The 19,582-nt window shown below is 33.8% G+C and overlaps 2 protein-coding genes across 11 annotated transcripts; one reads left to right on the forward strand and one right to left on the reverse strand.

Moving 5' to 3' along the window:
- The first annotated feature begins 603 nt into the window (after positions 1 to 603).
- Positions 604 to 13,186, forward strand: LOC120069700 (golgin candidate 1). 5 transcript variants are annotated; one of them, XM_039021486.1, is made up of 22 exons: positions 704 to 775; positions 2,375 to 2,455; positions 2,707 to 2,819; positions 3,301 to 3,350; positions 3,457 to 4,083; positions 4,187 to 4,249; positions 4,796 to 4,873; positions 5,480 to 5,683; positions 6,760 to 6,816; positions 6,942 to 7,016; positions 7,112 to 7,183; positions 7,619 to 7,681; positions 7,803 to 7,901; positions 8,234 to 8,311; positions 8,399 to 8,467; positions 10,482 to 10,529; positions 10,627 to 10,722; positions 10,887 to 10,963; positions 11,382 to 11,427; positions 11,505 to 11,603; positions 11,703 to 11,747; positions 12,760 to 13,186. In XM_039021486.1, exons 5-22 carry the CDS (start codon positions 3,610 to 3,612, stop codon positions 12,829 to 12,831), a joined length of 1,815 nt encoding a protein of 604 aa, XP_038877414.1. In that variant the 5' UTR covers positions 704 to 775; positions 2,375 to 2,455; positions 2,707 to 2,819; positions 3,301 to 3,350; positions 3,457 to 3,609; the 3' UTR covers positions 12,832 to 13,186. The 5 variants fall into 5 exon arrangements, 4 of the variants coding, with proteins under 4 accessions (XP_038877411.1, XP_038877412.1, XP_038877414.1 ...); XM_039021485.1 differs by having other exon boundaries at positions 3,460 to 4,083; XM_039021483.1 differs by lacking the exon at positions 2,707 to 2,819 and having other exon boundaries at positions 607 to 775.
- Positions 13,187 to 14,075: 889 nt separating this feature from the next.
- LOC120069701 (2-oxoglutarate-Fe(II) type oxidoreductase hxnY-like) lies at positions 14,076 to 19,163 on the reverse strand. Of its 6 annotated transcripts, XM_039021490.1 has the most exons (12): positions 19,007 to 19,163; positions 18,672 to 18,825; positions 18,369 to 18,564; positions 18,180 to 18,287; positions 18,048 to 18,099; positions 17,392 to 17,513; positions 17,207 to 17,307; positions 17,055 to 17,113; positions 16,763 to 16,819; positions 16,002 to 16,047; positions 15,700 to 15,779; positions 14,076 to 14,545 (listed from the first exon to the last, which is right to left on the reverse strand). In XM_039021490.1, the coding sequence occupies exons 2-12, from the start codon at positions 18,774 to 18,776 to the stop codon at positions 14,464 to 14,466; spliced, it is 1,008 nt and encodes a 335-aa protein (XP_038877418.1). In that variant the 5' UTR covers positions 18,777 to 18,825; positions 19,007 to 19,163; the 3' UTR covers positions 14,076 to 14,463. The 6 variants fall into 6 exon arrangements, 5 of the variants coding, with proteins under 5 accessions (XP_038877418.1, XP_038877419.1, XP_038877415.1 ...); XM_039021491.1 differs by lacking the exon at positions 18,672 to 18,825 and having other exon boundaries at positions 19,007 to 19,154; XM_039021487.1 differs by lacking the exon at positions 19,007 to 19,163 and having other exon boundaries at positions 18,672 to 18,992.
- Positions 19,164 to 19,582: the final 419 nt, after the last annotated feature.

Here is a 19,582-nt window from a genome sequence, read left to right on the forward strand (position 1 = left end):
TGCTTGAATTGTTCATCTTTTTTTTTTCCTAGAAATCTTAAACTGAAATCAATGGCACCAACATTAGTATGCTTCCGCACGGGATTCGATCCTTTCATCCCTGTCCCATCCTCAATCACGGACCCGATTTAAATCTTCGGTTTGACCCTTATACCCGATCAAACTGGGGATTCCTCGCCCTGGGGTCGGAGACCTGTAGGAAAATTTTGCCATCCCTACCATTAGACATTTTATGAGGATCGGCCAGGTCCAAACCAGCTGCCTTCTAAGTCCAATTTGGTCATCAGTTGCTTATTCAGCCTAAATCACATTATTTTCTTGACTTTGTTGTTTTTGCTTTTCGTTAGAGGTCAATTATGCTGTTTAATCTAAAATCACTTATAACTATCCTCATTATTTATTATTATTTTTTTTAATGAAACAATATCCTTAAACTTATGAAACCAAAAATGGAATTTGTGGAAAAACATATTTAATTTATATACAACTTTCTTAAAATCCAAAAAAAAAAAAAATTTTGATTGGTGACGTGGAACCTATACGTTGGTTGAACACAATCGGCGCCAAACTCCTCACAGCACCTGATCATTGCTGCCGCTTTTCCTTCAATTTCACTCGTCGATCAGACTCCTTAACTAACGACTGCCTTCGTCGGAAATTCTCGTTTCCTCGCAATCGTCCGTCGCAATCCCAGGCTACAGCTTGGTTGAGCTCGGCATTGTTTCCGATCCGAGTTTCGGCTTTCTAATGGCGTCTTGGTTCAAAGCTGCCGAAGGTTCGACGTTCTTCGGTTTCTATTGCGTATATGTCCTCGTATTTTCGTTCTGATCTGAATCAGTTTTTAATCAATTTTGGATTCGTTTTGAATTATAGCTTTTACTTTTTTTCATAGATTCTGAAATTCCATGAATTCGAGTTTGATGTGTTACTGTGTAAGAATTATTGTCGGAGTGAAAATGTTATCGACTTATGATTGAAGTATGTTCACATTCTGAGTTGAATTTTGAATCAGTGTTGTAATTGAAAAGTTCTGGAGAGTACATTTTGTCGGCTGCTGGATTTTTTCCTGGTTATTCATTTAAACTTGGGCCCAAACTGATGAATTTAGGTTTTTGTTTATTTTCGTTCTGATGGAATTATGTGAGGTTCTTGTTCTCAAGGTTAGTTATGAGTATCTAATGAAGATATCACGAATTAATGAGTATCTAATGGAACTTTTCTTTATCTCGAGTATATTAATACCGGTAGATGTTAAAGTGTTGAAATAATTAAATTTACAGCTTAAGCTTTCGGGTTCATTGGTGATATAATAGTAGAAACTCGGGTATGAGGATTCTAGTTTCAGAAGGCCACTGTGGTTGTAACTTTAAGTTTCATATCAATTAGAACGTCTGCATTGTTTTTATTGTTTATAATTTTGAAAACCACCCATTTCTCCCGCAAGCTATCGATTTGAACCATTTCCCTCTAAAGTTATGAAATCACTATAATTAGGCTTTACCATATAGCTTTGTTAGTGGTTAGGCTTTAGAGTCACAACATGATAGTTTAAAGGTAACAATTATTATAATATAGGGTGATTTACGCAATTTTTAGATTATAATTAATAAAGTTACAATGAAGGAGTTTAATTGCAACTATTACAGAAGTTTAGGTGATTATTGCGTGAGTTTATGATTTTCTTTCGATCAAGATGCTTGAATTTATGATTATAATAACCTTTATAGTTTAACAGACTTATGTATTTTTTTTTTCTTCTCGCTGCTTCTTGACCTTCTTTCTTGCTTTGTAAATGTAAGTTGAGGTGTGAGGTTTGAACTTTGAATGAGCATTTGATTGTTACATTCGGATGTTGGCCATTACCTTAATTTCTAAACGTCATTGAGACTTTATTTTTCTTTACATTACTTTTATTGTTGCACATATCTATATATAGTTTTTATGGTGAAAAGAAATTTGCATATTATTATCACTCAGAGATTATATCCATGTTTTTTTTTGAGAAAAACAGAAGTTGCTCTTAACATCTTCTATTTGTGCAACCTTACGGTGATCACTTGGAGATTATATCCATGTTTTTTGAGAAAAACGGAATTTGCATATTATTATCACTTGGAGAGTATATCCATGTTTTTCTTATTGTACTCTACCTTTTGTTGTAATGGTCTTATATACCTCCTTTTATCTTTCGGAGCCACCCGGGAGTAGCCTCCCCGGGGATTAGTGAGAGTGGGCTAGCAAGAATTGAGCATTGAGTCAACAACATCCTAGTTGTATAAAGAAGTCACGAACACCCATGGGTGTGTCCATTTACACATCTGTATGTAGATTTCCCTTGCATAGAAATATCTTAGATGTTATTTATTTTTGTCAGGATTGTTTGAAGTCGTAGATCGAAAGGCAAAGCTCGTCGTTAGTGAGCTATCAGAAGAGCAGTCTGATGTTCAAACTGCAGGTATGCATCTTGGTTTATGTCATATTTATGTGATGTAAGCTCATTTCTTTTTATGTTTTTATTTCATTTTCATATTAGAAATAATTGTATGCTTGGTTATTTACTATAACAAAATCACTCTGTTAAATGGAATTGCTTGAATTAATATGATTAATTGATTTACTTAAGTAATAAATAATTTAACGAACTACTTTATATCTAAAATTGTCGAGTTCTCTGATACCTATATCTTGAAATTTAATATGCTGCAGCTAAACGCTGAATTTAGGGAAGCTTCCGAAGACAAATTTTCTTTTCTCATCTTGAATGTCCTCAGAAATTTATTCTTGGATTGGGATCTGGCCTTAAGCTACCCGGGCATGAGGTTATTTTATAGGCCTTTTGATGAATACATCACTTGTATGGTCCAGTTATAATTGCGTCATGTTCTGCAGATTCATTATAATGTTTGAGAACCGAACTTATATTGGTTGGTCAATCCTCAAGGTCCGACAAAAAAATAAAAAAATAAAAAATCACTCTTTAGAAATATTACCAATGTTTGTTTTTGAATGTGTTCTGTAAGTTTAATATCATTTTAAATATTTTTTTCCTGAAAAAAACACTTTGACTTTTGAGATGTTCCTTTACCTATAACTATGCTGCCTTCACGAATTCAAGCATTGGAAAAATTAAAGCGCAGTTTTGATGAATTTTGTGATAAAAAACGAAAAGAACACCTCGCAAATATTCAAACTGAAATTGATTTCTGGATTCCTGGTTTTGACATACCTTCCCATCTCATAAGTTGTTCTTTATTGTGGTGATATTGGTCATGAATCTGCTTTATTTTCTGTTGTATGAAGCTTCTAATGGCCAAGGATCTCAAACCAAGAGGACAAAGACAAAGAAAAAGGTGGGTTAAGCTCAGTTATTTTAACAATTAGTAACATCATACATTATTGTCACATCTAAGCTTTATTTATTTATTTATTTCTGCATTTGAATATTTTTTGGCATAGAAGAAACTATCCTTAAAAGAACCTTCTATAGCAAATGACACTGCTGAAGAACAAACAAGCACATTATCATCAACAGCAGATGTGGTGTTGGCATCTGCAAAGGATGGAATTGTTTCTTCCAATGAAGACGACCGGACTGCGTCTGATAAGTCTATGACCCAAGTAAACAAAAGGAAGCCAGATGACGATGACAATAACGTCCCTGTGCTAGACAGTCCGTCAACAGATGCCCTGGTAGTTGAAGCCAGAAAACAAATTCCTGATGGCATGGATACTTCAGCAGCCGTTGATGATGTTGAAGTCATTGCACCAACTTCTAAAACTGAATTAAATAATGTGAATGCCTCGGATGTTCGCGAAGAACATTTATTGTCAATACCTAATAAAGCAGCTGTGGAGATCAATAAAGAACATCAAGATGAGGAGCAGAGCAGTAAATTGGGAACTGAAGACACTATCTCAAAGGTAGATCGAGACATGTCTGAGTCTGCAACTACAGAGTTCCAGGATAATGGCGAAAGTCAAACAAAAGATGATTCTAAAAAGGTTCAAATACCAGTCAATCAAAAGCAACAAGAGAATACAGCCGACAAGGCTTCTATAAAAGTGCAGGACCAACTTGAAGAGGTATAATAGTGGTTCCATGAGTAATATCATTTTATTTATTTTCTTCAGCTTTGATCTCTTTCTACGGCTAGTTTTGTTAAAAGTTCATTTAGTTGGCGTGCAGGCACAAGTGCTACTTAAAACTTCTAATGCCACTGGTCAGTCGAAAGAAGCAAGGCTAGTTAAGGTATGTTCTTATGTCATGCCCCATACGTGAACTTCTTTTCGTTGTGTATATGATCAGAATATGCCAGATGTAGAATTGAGCTTCAGCTCCCTTAAATGAATTACTTACTCTAAAATGATACTTAATGATGTTTAAATAAGTTGTAGAATTTGGAGTCCAGGTGTTGGAAAAGTGGGAGGAAAAAAAAACATATGCATGATCACAATGATTTATATATTCATCTTTTTCATAGGCGTGGAAATCTTGTTACTATTATTAGAATTATGAAAATAACTAGTATTCCTTACATGCTGTAGTTAGCTGCTATATCATACCATTTTGTATTCCTTGCATTTTATGTTTGTTCTATAAATCATTATTGTATTATGGTAAAATTCAATCAAGTGCATGTTACTCTGCAAATCTTAAACTGCACACCTCATTAACGAACTCGGTTTATAAGAATACAACTGTATCTCGGAATGGTTATTTTAGAATAGTTTTGTCTTCAATAGTCAGATGCCTAGTATTCAATGGATGATTGACCACTTTCTTATTGAGGTATAGGTCTGTGCTGGACTTTCATCACGACTTCAAGAATTCAAGTCTGAAAATGCACAGTTGGAGGAACTTCTTATTGCAGAGGTGAGAGCTGTCACATCTGTCTTAGGTGTTAAGTGAACTCTTAGGGGATGTTCTGAAGTAAGAGCGAGGGGAGTGGAGTTGTGAACTCTACTCCTTACTTGGCCCAAGGAGTTTGTGGGTCTATGACTAAAATGCTAACTCCTTCCATTATGGGCTCCAAGAGTTCACAGCTCTTCAAATTTCATAACTCCTTGGAGTTCACAACGCTCCTCCTTGCTCCAAATGCTCCCTTAGACATCTTATGGTCCTGAATTTATTTTTTCATGTCCATGTCATACCTTATTTAGTATTAAATGAAACGTCTTTTAGACATATTCTCTCTTTTTAGTTTCCAGCAGTTGATGTATTCCTTTATATAAATTTAGTTTCAATGAAAGTGCTCGTGTATGGTGTTAAATGATCCAGATGAATTTTTCATTATTATTATTATTATTATTTATAAGTCTTTGTTGGAAGATGTTTTTGTGTAGGGGGTTTTCTCTACCCCTGGACCCTAGAATGGTCTCAACCATGTCAACAAGAATTAGAGTCTTATACTGTTCTTGGTACACTCCGGCATGTTATGTATTTTCCTTCTTTTCACATGTTAAGATTGTCATCTGACAGAGAGAATTGAGTAGATCATATGACGCTCGCATAAAGCAGCTAGAGCAAGATTTGTTGGAATCCAAAAGTGAAGTCTCAAGAGTTGAGTCAAGTATGGCTGAAGCTTTGGCAGCAAAGAACACTGAAATCGGGGCTCTTATTGGTTCCATGGATGCACTTAAAAAGCAGGCTGCCTTATCAGAAGGAAGTCTGGCCTCGATGCAGGTTTGTCGCCCATTCTGTTTTTGCTGTAATGTATGATGAGTTGTGACTGAAAATTGTAAATCTGATAGGAATGGGATTAGAGTGTTTAGAGTACCAAGGGTATATTAGTAATAAGTCAGGGAGTTTGTTATGCTTGTTGTTTATAAATAGAGAGGGAGAGGAATTGAGAAGAAAGATTATATTTTGGTGAGTGAGATGGGATTTGAGTGATCTCAAGATTGGGAGGGTCCAATTACCTAGAACACTTGGTTAGGACCAATCTCATGCGCAAATACTTTTCTTCTCACCTTACCTGTATTTTCTCGTGCAATTTGCTAAAAATCTTGGTCTACTCAGCTATGAAAATCAGTTGGTATTTATCGATTCTCTAATATTCTCCTTCTTCATGTTAGCACTTCTTTCAAACCGCAATTCTTGTATATACCAATCAGATATATAATTCATGTCTCATGCCTGCATTTGAAATGAAACAACAGAATATTGGAATCCACATTTTTGTACCACCTGTTATTATCATAATTGCGTTAATCTCTCAACCTGCTTCTACTGTTAATCGCTTTATTACCATCTCTTCACCATCTCAAACAATACCCTCCAACTAGAAATGCCTTTTTCTTTGTTATATTGTTATTGTTTTGGCCTTGGAAAGTTGGGTTATAAAAGCAAGCATGATTATTTTTTATAAGACTGACAAGTATTTATACCAGTTTACATATACCTTCAATAATCTTGTAGAACAACTACCTTAATCTATTGCTTTTGGTATCAAAAACTCCTTAGACATTTAACATTATAATTAGTGACTACCATTTGAGCTTATGATTTTAAATATACGGGTTTGTAGCTTTCTCCTTTTATAATTGGGCTTATCCAGGATGGTTTCAAGCATGACTTAATAATTCATTCATTTTCCTTTCATCTAGTCATCCAATGGTCCTTATAATACTCTATTGTATGAACTTTATGCCTATAAGTTTCTCATGCAATGGAGAATCTTTATTGCCTTATATTGATTGATTATAATATTTGACTACTGACATATTTTATCCTTTTGTTTTATTACATGATTTTTCCAGGCAAATATGGAGTCAATGATGAGGAATAGAGAACTAACTGAGACTAGAATGATGCAAGTGAGTGAGATATTTATTTATTTATTTATATCAACAGCTTCTATATTTTTTTTATAACCAAGAAAAGCCTTCTGTTATTTGAATGTTTTTACTCGTCTGTTCTGATAAAGTCCATTGTTTTATAGGCTCTAAGAGAGGAGCTAGCTTCTGCAGAGCGTAGAGCAGAAGAAGAACGTTCTGCACATAATGCTACAAAGATGGTATATATGCATAAGTCTATTTGACCCTTTTTCGTGTTTCTGTGGTGTGTGTTTTGTGCAATTGTCTTCAAATAGATGATCATTGTTATCTACAGGCTTCCATGGAAAGAGAAATGGAACTGGAACACAGAGCCATGGAAGCAGCATCAGCTCTTGCAAGGATCCAGGTAAAGCATGAAGTCGTCAAATTGGACTTATAGTTCACAGTTGCATAATGATTTAAATCTCTCTTAAACCTTTCTTTTTCTCTCTACAATTTCTCTCTTTCTACATATAATTTTTCCTTTTTCTCTCTAACATACCGACCTATCTTTTTTCTTTCAATCTAATAATCTTCCCCCTCCTTTGTCTCTCTCTCTCTCCCAAACATTTTTAGAAATATAAATATATTGATAAAACTGGAAAATTGTACTTAAAAATTAAAAATTTTGTACAAATTTTTATATTTGAACCCGAATAATGAATTTTAATTTCTCATCATTTGCATATTCTTGTTAGAACATCGGTTCAAAGATGTCACCATGATTCTATCCTTTGTGTCACCTTAATTTAATTTGTATTATGTATCATTTCCTGTGATTTCTTTTTTTTCCCTTATCCAGAGAGTAGCAGATGAGCGGACATCGAAAGCAACAGAGCTTGAGCAGAAGGTAGCGCTGCTTGAGGTAAGAGAAACATAGATTATTTTATGTAAATTCCAATGCTAATATAATTTTCAAGTTTGCATTTGCATTCCTTAGTTAAACAGATTTAATCTTCATATAATTAGTAAGTCTCTTCCTTTAGGTTGAATGTTCATCTTTAAATCAAGAACTGCAAGATTTGGAAGCTCGTGCTCGCCGTGGACAAAAGAAGTCACCTGAAGAGGCAAACCAATTGATTCAGGTAAATATCGCCTGATGTTGAAGCTGATTTCTGGGTGCATATTTTACTTCATCATGGGCTGGAATTTAATTTTTACGACTTAATTGCTATATTGTTATGGGGTCAGATACCACTCCATTTTCTTTTCATACATAATCTCTTTCGAGATAGAGGTTTCTGGCTCATAGGGACGTCTTCCAAAACCAGGGGTTATACTATACACCGCATATATCTCTTATCAGGGGGGGAAAAAGCATTTATTTTCTTGCAATAGCAGTGGCATTGTTTCTCTCTCTAAGTTGCAACTGTCTAACTTATCATCCATTTCCCCCTTTCCACTTTTGAACATCAAGATGCAAGCCTGGCAAGAAGAAGTGGAGCGTGCCCGACAAGGTCAGAGAGATGCTGAACTGAAACTTTCTTCCATGGAGGCAAGTGTCGTCGGCATTTTGGCCAATTAGCTGATTCAATTAAGTGCAATGGCATTGACCCTGCCCTCTTTATCTTCTCAATTTCAGGCTGAATTGCAGAAAATGAGAGTTGAGATGGCTGCTATGAAAAGGGATGCTGAACATTATTCGCGTCAGGTCCGTAATTTATTTCTGTTTGATCAAGAAATTAAGCATATCTATTTGATCAAATATTCCTGGGTATATTAATTTATGAATGCTCCACTGTTTAGAATATTATTAGCAGTTATTGTTAACCTAACAATCTCTCCGCACATTCACGTCTAGAACACTTTTCTGTTTAGATTCTTATTTTAGTTTTTAAACTTTCAAACATTCTATTTTAGTACTTTTAACTTTGGACTAAAAAAACATTTTAGTCATTCTACTTACTTTCTAATAAATTACTCAATAGAAAGCTGTCAGTTTAAAAACTGACAGATTAGTGATGCTGACCAAAATAGTTCTATATACAAAATTTAGGAATTCACACATAATATTTGACCATTTAGAGTGTGTTTGGCTCAAGGGAGTTGGAAAGTTGGAGTTGTGAAGTAGGAGTGGTGAACTCCACTTGTTGTTTGGCCCAAGGAGTTGGTGAGTCTTACCACTAAAAAACATCAATTTTATATCTTATCAATTTCTTATACTATGGATCTCAAGAGTTCATAACTCCCAAGACTTCATAACTCCTTACTCTTCATTATTTCACACTTTACCCCAAACACCCCCTTAAGGATTAAAATATAACAAATATGAAAGTTCAATGGCTAAAATAGGATTTAAACCTTCCTTCTATTTCATAGTGGATGGAAATAATCATTTCTCAAATTAATGACAAAATTGCAAATGATTGAATTTGGGATAAATTTCAATTGACGTGTTTTAAATCGAAATCGAAGACAAAATTAGCAAATCTTGATAATATCATGTGTCTTCATGGTCATTTGAGTTCGGCGTGCCATCTTGAGTTATATGGAATTAGAGCCCAAATTTAAATAAGCCCAAAAGAAAGCTCATTTGATGACATATTGGCCTGAAGCCGAAGTTCATACGGGTTAAGCCCAAAATCAGTAAAGCTCAAGTCCAATGGGCCAACATGGCTAACCAAGCCAACCTACTTTACCTCATAGGAACTCTATAAATTGAGTTGTTCTTCATTTTGGGGTGCAAAAGTGAAAAGCTCCAGAGGAAATTCTAGAGAGAATTCAGAAAGCAGGAGACTTTCCAAATTCTTTAAGACCAAGTACCCTTTTGAAGACCAAAAGTAATTCAAAGATCAAATGACTTCCAAACTCAAAAACTCTAACTCTGAGAACAAGCTGTAAATCTCAAGACAAACCAACATTGAGAACAAGTTGCAAAACCTTTGAGACAAATTCACATTTGAGAACAAGCTGCAAAGCCCTCAAGACAAATCAACTTCGAAAACAAATTTACTTTCAGAGAGACTCAGAGGATAAATATTAGAGATTGTATTGCACCCACATATAAATCAATAAAAAATCAACTTTATTACACGTATTAAATTTCCTTGTTGAAATCTTGTGTGAACAATCATCCTTGCTAATTCTACTGCCTGTTTTTAACTTCCCTTTCCCTTTTGTTAAAGAATTAGGCCTTGCTTTTTCCATATTGCTTTGGCAAAAAGCATCTCTGGAAGAACCATATTTTCTTACTTTGATTTATGTGTAGTATGCTCATAAATCAACTCTATTGAGATCAAAACCCTTGGATACTAATAATACTTGATAGGGGTTGCAAAGAGATGAACGAGGATTTACTTTCCCACCCTCCCTTTCTTAAGTGGGAAAGTTTTTGTAGCAACCGGGTTATGTGTTATTATGTGGTGCCTTTGAGAGAAATAAGCTTGAGAGGTCTTTGAGTCATGCTTGTTCTCTTATGTTCAATTTCTCTTGGTGGGCTTCGGTGACTATGCTATTCTTTTTCTTTTTCTTTTTTTTGTTTTTTTTTAAAGAATGAAAGTTCAATTATTATTCTTATCATTATTATTTTTTTGAAAAAGCCCTCGTGATATTTCTGGATGTCTCAACTGTTCCCTTAACTTAATATTGAAGATGATTTTTTTCCTTTTTGTTCACTTTTGACTAACCAAATCATCAACTCACTGATTATAGTTTCAAATGACCAGGAGCATATGGAGCTTGAGAAGCGTTATCGTGAACTAACTGACCTACTGGTACTGAGTTTAATTGCCCATGCATACTATTATTTCTATGAAAGAATGTTTTAAAATTCTTGAAGGTCTTATATATGAAATTATATGTTTATGGTAGTACTACAAGCAAACACAATTGGAAGCCATGGCTAGTGAAAAAGCTGCTGCTGAGTTTCAACTGGAGAAGGAAATAAACCGTGCTCAAGAGGCACAGGTCTGCCATTCAGTGCTCTATTCATTTTGATTTATAATTTACACTTTCCCTATTCATTATTCATACTATTTTTTGAACAAATAAACTTTATTTTTCATTATTCATATAGTTCATTGAACCAAGAAACCATATTTAGATTATAACTTGGCTGCGTTATTGAAAAGGTAGAGGTAGAAAGAAGTAGAGCCTCCCGTCGGGCTTCTGCATCTTGGGAAGAAGATGCTGAAATGAAATCTCTCGAGTATGTTCCTTGCCCTGATGATACATAGTCATTTTCAACTTTATCATCCTACAAAGAAATATAGTTCTCTCTTTTTATTGCCCAGGAGAAATTAAATATTTGAATGTATTGAAGAAATAATATTGACATCAGGTTCTTGATTATATAAAATGATATTTAATCACATGAAACTGCTTTATAGTTTAGACTAATGAGATGTTGGTCTTGTGACTTCTATAACTGTCCCAACCTAATCGTCTCTGACTCTGTTATGCATGAATGAAAACCTGCTTTCTCACTGAAAGGAAAAGGTGATTGTAGATTGTAGGTCCTGTTGTTGACATTTCGAATGCTGATTTTGGTGATTTTTAGTCATTCCATTCTATACTTTTAACGCATCTTTCATTCTCGAACTTTCCTCACCAAGTAACGATTTCAGGCCCCTCCCGTTGCATCACCGATACATGGTCGGGACGAGCATACAGGTAAATCTCCTGTTAGTAGCAATGCTTACCTTTCCTTCACTTGGACTTCATCTTACTTTTTAACTTGCAACATGCAGTTGCAAAAAGCAGCCAAACTATTAGATTCTGGAGCAGTCAGGGCAACAAGATTTCTCTGGCGGTATCCCATTGCAAGACTTATAGTACTATTTTATTTGGTGAGATTTTTTTCCCCTCTTTGTTCAAAAAAATATCTGGAATGATGAGCAAGGTTTATATCGGAGTCCTGAGTTTAACCATGAAAAGGTAATTTGCAGGTATTTGTACACCTTTTCATGATGTATCTATTGCACCGTTTACAGGTAAGCTTTTGGTCTCTTTCACCCAACCCCATTTCTATTATCTGAATCTAATTCTGGATATATGAAGTTCATGTAGCTTGTTGTTCGTATATCTTCATCTAAGTGATAGGAATCGTGTTAGGATAAAATTAGGAATATCAGCGATTAAAGTTATATTAGTAATTGGTTAGAGAAATTGTTAGGATAATTTGTTATAGACTGGGGGTGAGAGGATGACAATGAGCAATTGGTTAGTTTTATTACGGTTTGAGTGAACCCAAGAGAGGGAAGGTCCAAGTACCTCGAATTACTTGGTATAGTTCTTTTTATTACTTGGAAGGTCCAAGAGAGGGAGTTATGTAGTTCTTTTTATCTTTTCCACTGCAAAGCCTCTACAAGTTTTCACTTTACAAAACTAACACGCTTTTTAAAATCTCGTTTAACTAGTTTTTCTTGGTCCATCTTGAGTGAGATCGGCCATCGAGATTTAGTTAAAAAATCAGCCTTTTCTAACTTATCGATTGATTTGGGCCTTCTTGGCAAGATCGGCCACCGAGATGTACCGAGAAGGCCGAAATCAATCGATAAGTTAACAAAAGTTGACTACTAAATCTCGGTGGCCGATCTTGCCCGAAATGGACCGATTAAAACTATTCTAATGAATTTTGAAAAAAATTGTTGGTTTTGAGAAGTGAAAACTTGAAGAAACTATTTCGGACAATTTTTCCAATATATTTTCGTTGTTTCACTATTAGCTTAAAGGAGGTGCACGATAGAAGCATGGTTTTGAATAAAAGAAAGAACTATATTGTTTTTTTTATTTACTTGAGAGTTCTCTACATTTGAGAGTTTTTCAAAACAAGTTTTTATTTTTCTCATACATCTTTTTAAGGGTGTGCTCGAGGGTTTTTTCTTTTTCTTTTTGGTGGGGCTTCAACTCTTGCATTTTGCAGAAATTCTAATTTTTTTGCTAGCATGATATTGGATCTACACGTGTGTATTTAACATAGAAACGTGCTGAGTTTTTTTGCAGGCTCAAGCGGATACTTTTGCTGCTAGAGAAGTTGCCGAGTCCATGGGGCTAACCAATCCTAATTTACCATAAGACCCTTCAACTTCATCTCCAATTTTTATACAAGCAGCCCAATGGCAATAGATTTGACGTGAAGACGAGAAAACTCAACCGAAAAGTTGAAACTCGGGTTCTGTTCATCTATTCTCCACTGCATAGTTAATTATTTACTTAAAGAAAAGAAAATTCTTTTTGGTTGTTTTTTAGAGAAGAGAGGCAATCGATTTAGAAATAGAATGGCTGATAAGATGATTGAAGTCGCATCTCATGCTCTAGCCTTGAGCTTTGATACCGCACTCAATTTTTTCTTTGTTGTTTACTTTAATGATAATCTTCTTTTTTTTTTTTGTACGTTTTCAATGAAATAGGGAGTTAAGGATTTGTATTAGTTTTAGGTCTGATTTTTTGTTTTTTTTTTAGTTCAACGATATATGGGTGGGGATTTCGATTTTGATCTCTGGGTTTACAACACATTATGCTATGCTCAACTTTGGTAGGTTAGAAGAACTTTGAGTTTGTAAAGGATTTGATTTGTGCATTTGTAATTTATCAAAGTAGATAACTCAAAAGGTGTGTTTTGTGATTCATAGAAGTATTTAACCTCGATTGGTATTTTTTTTCTTTTAAAAAAAAATTGAACCTATTTCCTCTCAATTGTCCTACAATGATTTTCATTTTTTTTTAAAGTAAAAGAGTTGAATTCTTAGCTAAATTCTAGAAACAAAAACATGTTTTAATTTTTTTTCTTTTAGTTTTCAAAACTTAGCTCGGTTTCTTAAACGTTGATTGGAATATATAACAATCTAAAAAATTTAGAGGTAAAAGAGGTGATAGCTGTCCATTATTTGTTTTTATTTTTATTTTATATTTTTGAGAAAAACCATCTGTTAATATGGCATAAACAAATTAGACATGCATGAATCAACTCTTCAAAAACGATACAAAAATATTTTATCAATATTGTCGAGGGTTTCCGGGCCAAAAAAGATTCGAGTGACAATTTAACGCGAAAAATAGTAACGGTAGGAAAAACTCATCGAGTACCTTGGACATTGTATTTTCATCCACAATTTGTGATGGAATGGTCTGTAAAAGTTAATACTTTTGTATGAATAAAATCAACACAAATTTGTAGATCTGAACTGAGTTGAAAAATAAATAAGATATCCATTATTATGTTAAAATAGATGGCAGTTTTTGTCTTTTATAAAAAAAAAAATAATAAATAAAATAAAAAAAATTGCTTGCCAAAATACAAAAGAAAACGAGACCAAGTATTAAGAAAGGAAAAGAAAAACAGAAAACAAATAAAATAAAGTGCGATAACCAAGAATACAAGTAGGTATTGAATATTTGAGCCTTCAATCTCATAAATAGAATATAACTACAAACTGATTTCTCACTAGAGAGGTCAATAAACTGAATAAACACTAGTACATTGGACGACAAAATTTACTTGCTTTCCTTCTGTAAGTACAGCTTTAGAGTGCTAATCCGCCCTGAAAATTTGGGTAAGTTTTCATCAGTCGATCTCAGCAATATTCCACCATTTGCCTGTCCCTTGTAGACTTGGGCGCAAGTGACTTTCTTTATTGTTATCACTATCCTCTTACTATTTTCAAATCATTGGCGAGTACCCAAATTCCAAGGCCATATTATCAAAGTCTATTTTTTGTAAGTACTTAGATCGACGTGAGTTTCTTTGTAACGCTGACTCAAATACGTCCTGCATCTAATTGGAGGAAACCTGACCACACACACACAAAAAAAAAAAAAAAAAAGAGGCAAAGTTAGAGTATTAAGTTTGGTGTACATTCAAGAAAAGTGTCTTAGTTGCTTCCAACTGAGAAGCGACAAAGAAGAATGAGTATAAATTGGTAAGTTCAGAGCCTTAAAAGGAAAAAGGTTGAATGCATGAAACGACAATATTGTTAAAGCAAACAATATCCACAAATTCGCTCCGACGTTAACTCATTAGCAAAACCACGAAAGTAAAAATAAGGAAGAGAGGACACTAAATTTAGGCTAAATTACAAATTTGGTTCCTATGGTTTAGAAAAAGTTAAAATTTAGTTTCTATCGTTTATCAGTAAAATTTAATCTCTATAATTTGACAAAACTGTAATAAATAGTCCCTATAGTAGGGACTATTTGTGAGGATTTAAAAATTATAGGGACTATGTTCTAATTTTTAAAACTTTAGAGATTAAACTCTAACTTTCTCCAATGTATAAATTAACCACAAATTTAAAAAGAAAACTGCAAGAGTAGGTTTGTAAGAGAGTAGGCTACTTCTCGATTTTGACTTCAAATTTGACCATTGTATCCGAGGATGAAAATATTCGACATGTCGATATCTCCATAAGTCAAAGGCTTCGACATTGATATTAAATATTCATTGATATCTCCGATATTTTTTTTAATATATATAAATGCTCGTAAAACATAAAAAAAAGTCATCTATTTAGTCTAATATGGATAGAAATACTAATAGCAATATCCATAACTTAGTTTGAGAGTAAAAACAACTTAATGATTAATCTAAATAAATTATATATATATATTTTTTTTACTTGAAGTATCAGTTGATATCGAGATATTTGTTGATATGTCCATAAAATTGAAATCTCAAGATCAATAATGACATCAATATTTTAATCATTGATTGCAACTAATATAGCAAAAAATAAAGGACAACAGCTACCACAGTGAATGTGCTTTGATACTGCAAGCTTAAGCAACAAAAGCTTGCCTCGGACCGGAGGCAATTACGTCAATAATACCAATAAACAGCAAACATGGCCTCTGTGTGTGTGTATATATAGCATGCAAACTTTAATCAGTCTCGTGTTATACATATATTTGGTAGACTATATAAATCTTTAATCAATATCTACTTACTTGGGAGGGTTTTTGTCTGACTTGCAGGTTGGCAAACATTCGACAAGACAATCATGATTAGGTTCCACAAAATATGCAATCTGCTCTCATGAAAAGAATAAATTTTGCTATCAGTAATCAGATGAAATTCCAAGTAACATTCCATATATACATTTATCGTTGCAAGGACAAGGGTATTTTTTGTGTTTATTTGTCTATTTGTAAATAGTGGGACCAATGAAGAATATTGCGATGAGATGTTTATAATTATAATGGCCGATAACCAATTGATAGATTAAGCTAAGGGTAATTGCAAGGCTTACAGAATATCTATCTTGACCATTAACCAGAACTCTATGTAATGTGGACCTGAGATCAAATATAAAAAGAAAAAATGTTAGAAGATTCGGACAAAAGAACCAGTGAAGTATGTACAATTAAATGGTTCATCTTATTAACTACTTTTGTTATAAAACAGGACGCAAATAAATTCCTCATGAAATCCACAAGCGGTACAGTCATTCGATATTTGTGTAGGCAGTTGAGAAGGTAAACAATTCATTATTGCATACTGATGAAAAATTGAAACATACAAGTTCATAAGAGAGATTAGAAAATATCACATTTGAAAGTTAAGGGTTTTACATAAATAGATAAATGAGAAGGTTAAAAACTGTCACCCGTAAAGAAGGAAATCTCAATTCATAGCTTCATTTGGCCATGATGTAGACAATACAATTTAAAACAAATGAAAAAGGTAACCTAATATTGAAGATGTAAATTAGAATAGACAATATGAAAGGGCTGATTGAAATGATCAGGTAAAACCATACTGATAAGTATCCTATTAGTAAATAATTAAAGTATTAAGGGCATATTAGCATTAGTTAAGGAGTTTGTTAGGAAAGTTTGGTTACAAATACAGTGAGGAAGGAGGAAGATAGATTATATTTGGTGAAATTTATTAGCGCTTGAGAGTATTCTCAAGATTGACAAGGTCCAAGTATTTCAACCTCCATTATCTTTTATAGCTCAATATATCTGGGGTTCTATCACATACTTCTTGAAGGACAATGTATCTTACTTAAATATGCAGTTGCTCCAGCGCTCCAGCATGTCTCCAAGGTTCACCACAAAAGTTCTGTTAAAAACCAAAACAGACTGAAATGAAGATGCCACAAAACAATCTTTTGTTTATTCATTCTCAAAATAGCTTCCTTCTCTAATCTCTATTATATTATCATTTATTCAAGTCTTTGAGTAACATGATGCACACTGAAGGATTCTGTGGTATACTCGCATCCTTCATGCAAAAGTATCAAATTCAAATGATATCAAGCATGTGAACTAGTTCCTAATTATTCCATAAAACTCACCCTTTAAGTGGTGCTACATATTGCCATATTTGAGGTTTAGCATCTTTATCCTTGCAAATCTGTACTAATTACAAACACTTTCAATTGGTAATCAATAATGTAATATGCAGATAAAGGTTAAACAGCATCCTTGTGCACAATGGAATTCTTACTTGGAGACCAAGGTTCTCGTCTGTTGCCAATAGTGTGATTAGACCATAGTCTGTATGAGCTCCAGCTCCAAATATTCCTTTCGCGGGTTCAGAAACTTGGCCTGATGCACAAATAGATCTATTATTTCTATAGCCAACATACGCCTTGGGGCCAAAAGTGAAGAAACAAAAAGTTTGTATCTCACCTTCATAGTGTAACAAGCGCAAGATTGCAATAGGCTCACCGAGCGTTTCTGCCTTGTCAAAAAAATCATTCTCAAGATCAAGTGCAAGAGCAATGAGCCTTGCAATTGCTCTTGCAACCTCTCTGATATCACATAAAAAAAATATAATAAATCACATTTACAGGGTGGCGTGGATAGGTTGGGGATGGCTAACAAACACATGAATTTTTTCAACTAATCCATTGGGTTATGCAAGTTATCAAAAAAGGCCAAATATTAACAAAGAATTAGACATTTAAAATGTAGACTACACAATAATTGATACCAAGAAGCTAATTAATTAATTCGAATCTTTCAAGAATTGATTGCTACATTTGGCCTTTTTCATATAGGATATAGAGGAAAGCGCTATATAAACTACCAAACTCTACTAGCACCTCTAAATCTATAATATAATATTTTCTTTCTATTAATAAATTGCTCTACCCCTCCGCTCGTGGACACAGCCAACACAACCACCTAAATCTTTGTGTCGATTTCTCCACTCTTTATGTTCTCTATGTTTCTTTGTTTGTTGATTTCTTAACATAGTTAATGTTTATGCCAAAATAGAAGAAGGATTGACAGAAATCTAGCTATCAAAACAAATTTGTACAATCACCAGAACTAGAACATACAGTGCTTGTGTATGAAACTTCTCCATGATCTTCCTCCAGCCAGGTAACAAATCTAAAAGATAACAGAACATATTGCGGCAAACAATCATGCTAAGTTGCAATAGAAACAATAAGTACTTCAATGATATATACCTTCTGCAGGCCAAATATTTGGACCATAAAATGGCCTTTCACCATCTGAATCATCTCCAGGATTTTTTTCTTCAATCCCTATATAATACCCCTCTTTGTAATCTCCTACTAAATAGACAACAATATCAATATACAATGAAGAATATTGAATTCCCATCAAAGAAAATAGAAGAATTGCACAAAATATACCTCGTATTTGATTATCAGGATCAAGCAATTCGTCGAGAATAGGAGTATAGCCTCTATGCTTCTCGTTTCTCAGAAGTTTCATTTTATCACTCAGTGGCAGACTGAAAAGCCTTTTGCTCTGAGCAAAAACCTCATCCATGAATTCCTCCGTTATTCCATGATTCACAGCGTAAAAGAATCCGGTATCCAAACAGGCCTGAATGAATAAAAAACTAGTCCAATCACCGTACAAATTCGATTTCTATACACAAATACAAAACGAAACAAAAAATCAACTAATATTATCATCAAATTTTAAATAACCTGCTTGAGTAACGAAACCGATCGATTAACATCTGAACTAGAAAGGTCGATACAGTTGAGTGCTAAGAATTTCGGATTCGAATCGTTTTCGGTCGGATTTTCCATAGTCGCCGAGAAACTTATCAAAAAAAAAAAAAAAAAAAAGCTCCGCCTCCTATTGCTCAACAGAATAGAACAAAACACCATCAGAATCGGCGAAAAGAACGATTCGGCAGGAAACAGAGCAAAACGTTGGAGAAAAACAGATCAATCATTGTAATCTGAAGTGGTGCCTGGTGGGACATGAATTATTATGATTATTACAGAAATTGGAATGGAGCATACGAAATTTCTACCTGCTGATATTGGGTATTGATAAGCAATTTCACTGGATTATGAATAGAGAATGGCACTGACGAAAATGGAGGTAACCAAGTTAATGATGAAGAAGAGCAATTGATTTATATGGCAAGTTATTAAGTTTTGAGTTTTAGCTATATTAATTTTATGAAATATTTACTTTTATTTATATGAAAATGAAGGAAGATTCCACGTTATAATTTTAAAAAAAAAAAAAAAAACCAAAAAATCCTTTTTTCTATCAAAAAGGAAGAAGAGTATTTCGTTTTCGCAAAGGAAAGAAAAAGAAAAAAGAAATACGACTTACATTTTGGAGAAAAAAAACGTGCAAAATATAAATTTTGCCCAAATATTTTAACGATTGGTCATATCTATTACTCCATAATCAAACTGCTGCAATTATAATGGTTTTTTTTGTATTATTATTATTCATGTTGAATATTTCATAAAATTGATTTAATTGTATAGATTCTATCATTAAAAATTTTCAAATTGGATTTTCAAATTAACATGATGTCTCATACACAAATTTAAAATGTATGCAAGTTAAATGTGTAGTTTCTTATGTTTGA

The sequence above is a fragment of the Benincasa hispida genome, unplaced genomic scaffold, assembly GCF_009727055.1.
Source record: "Benincasa hispida cultivar B227 unplaced genomic scaffold, ASM972705v1 Contig55, whole genome shotgun sequence".
In the NCBI taxonomy this organism is placed as follows: domain Eukaryota; kingdom Viridiplantae; phylum Streptophyta; class Magnoliopsida; order Cucurbitales; family Cucurbitaceae; genus Benincasa; species Benincasa hispida.

Bases quoted from the DNA above. Each gene is read 5' to 3' on its own strand.
- LOC120069700 (XM_039021483.1), top strand. From the start codon at position 748: ATGGCGTCTTGGTTCAAAGCTGCCGAAG. The intron at 6,817-6,941 runs GTGAGTGAGATA...ATTGTTTTATAG, and splicing joins CTGAGACTAGAATGATGCAA to GCTCTAAGAGAGGAGCTAGC. The intron at 10,530-10,626 runs GTACTGAGTTTA...TGTTTATGGTAG, and splicing joins GTGAACTAACTGACCTACTG to TACTACAAGCAAACACAATT.
- LOC120069701 (XM_039021487.1), bottom strand. From the start codon at position 18,857: ATGGTGTTTTGTTCTATTCTGTTGAGCAATAGGAGGCGGAGCTTTTTT. The intron at 17,514-18,047 runs GTATGTTCTAGT...ATGTGATATCAG, and splicing joins AAGTTTCATACACAAGCACT to AGAGGTTGCAAGAGCAATTG. The intron at 17,114-17,206 runs GTAAGAATTCCA...TAATTAGTACAG, and splicing joins ACGAGAACCTTGGTCTCCAA to ATTTGCAAGGATAAAGATGC.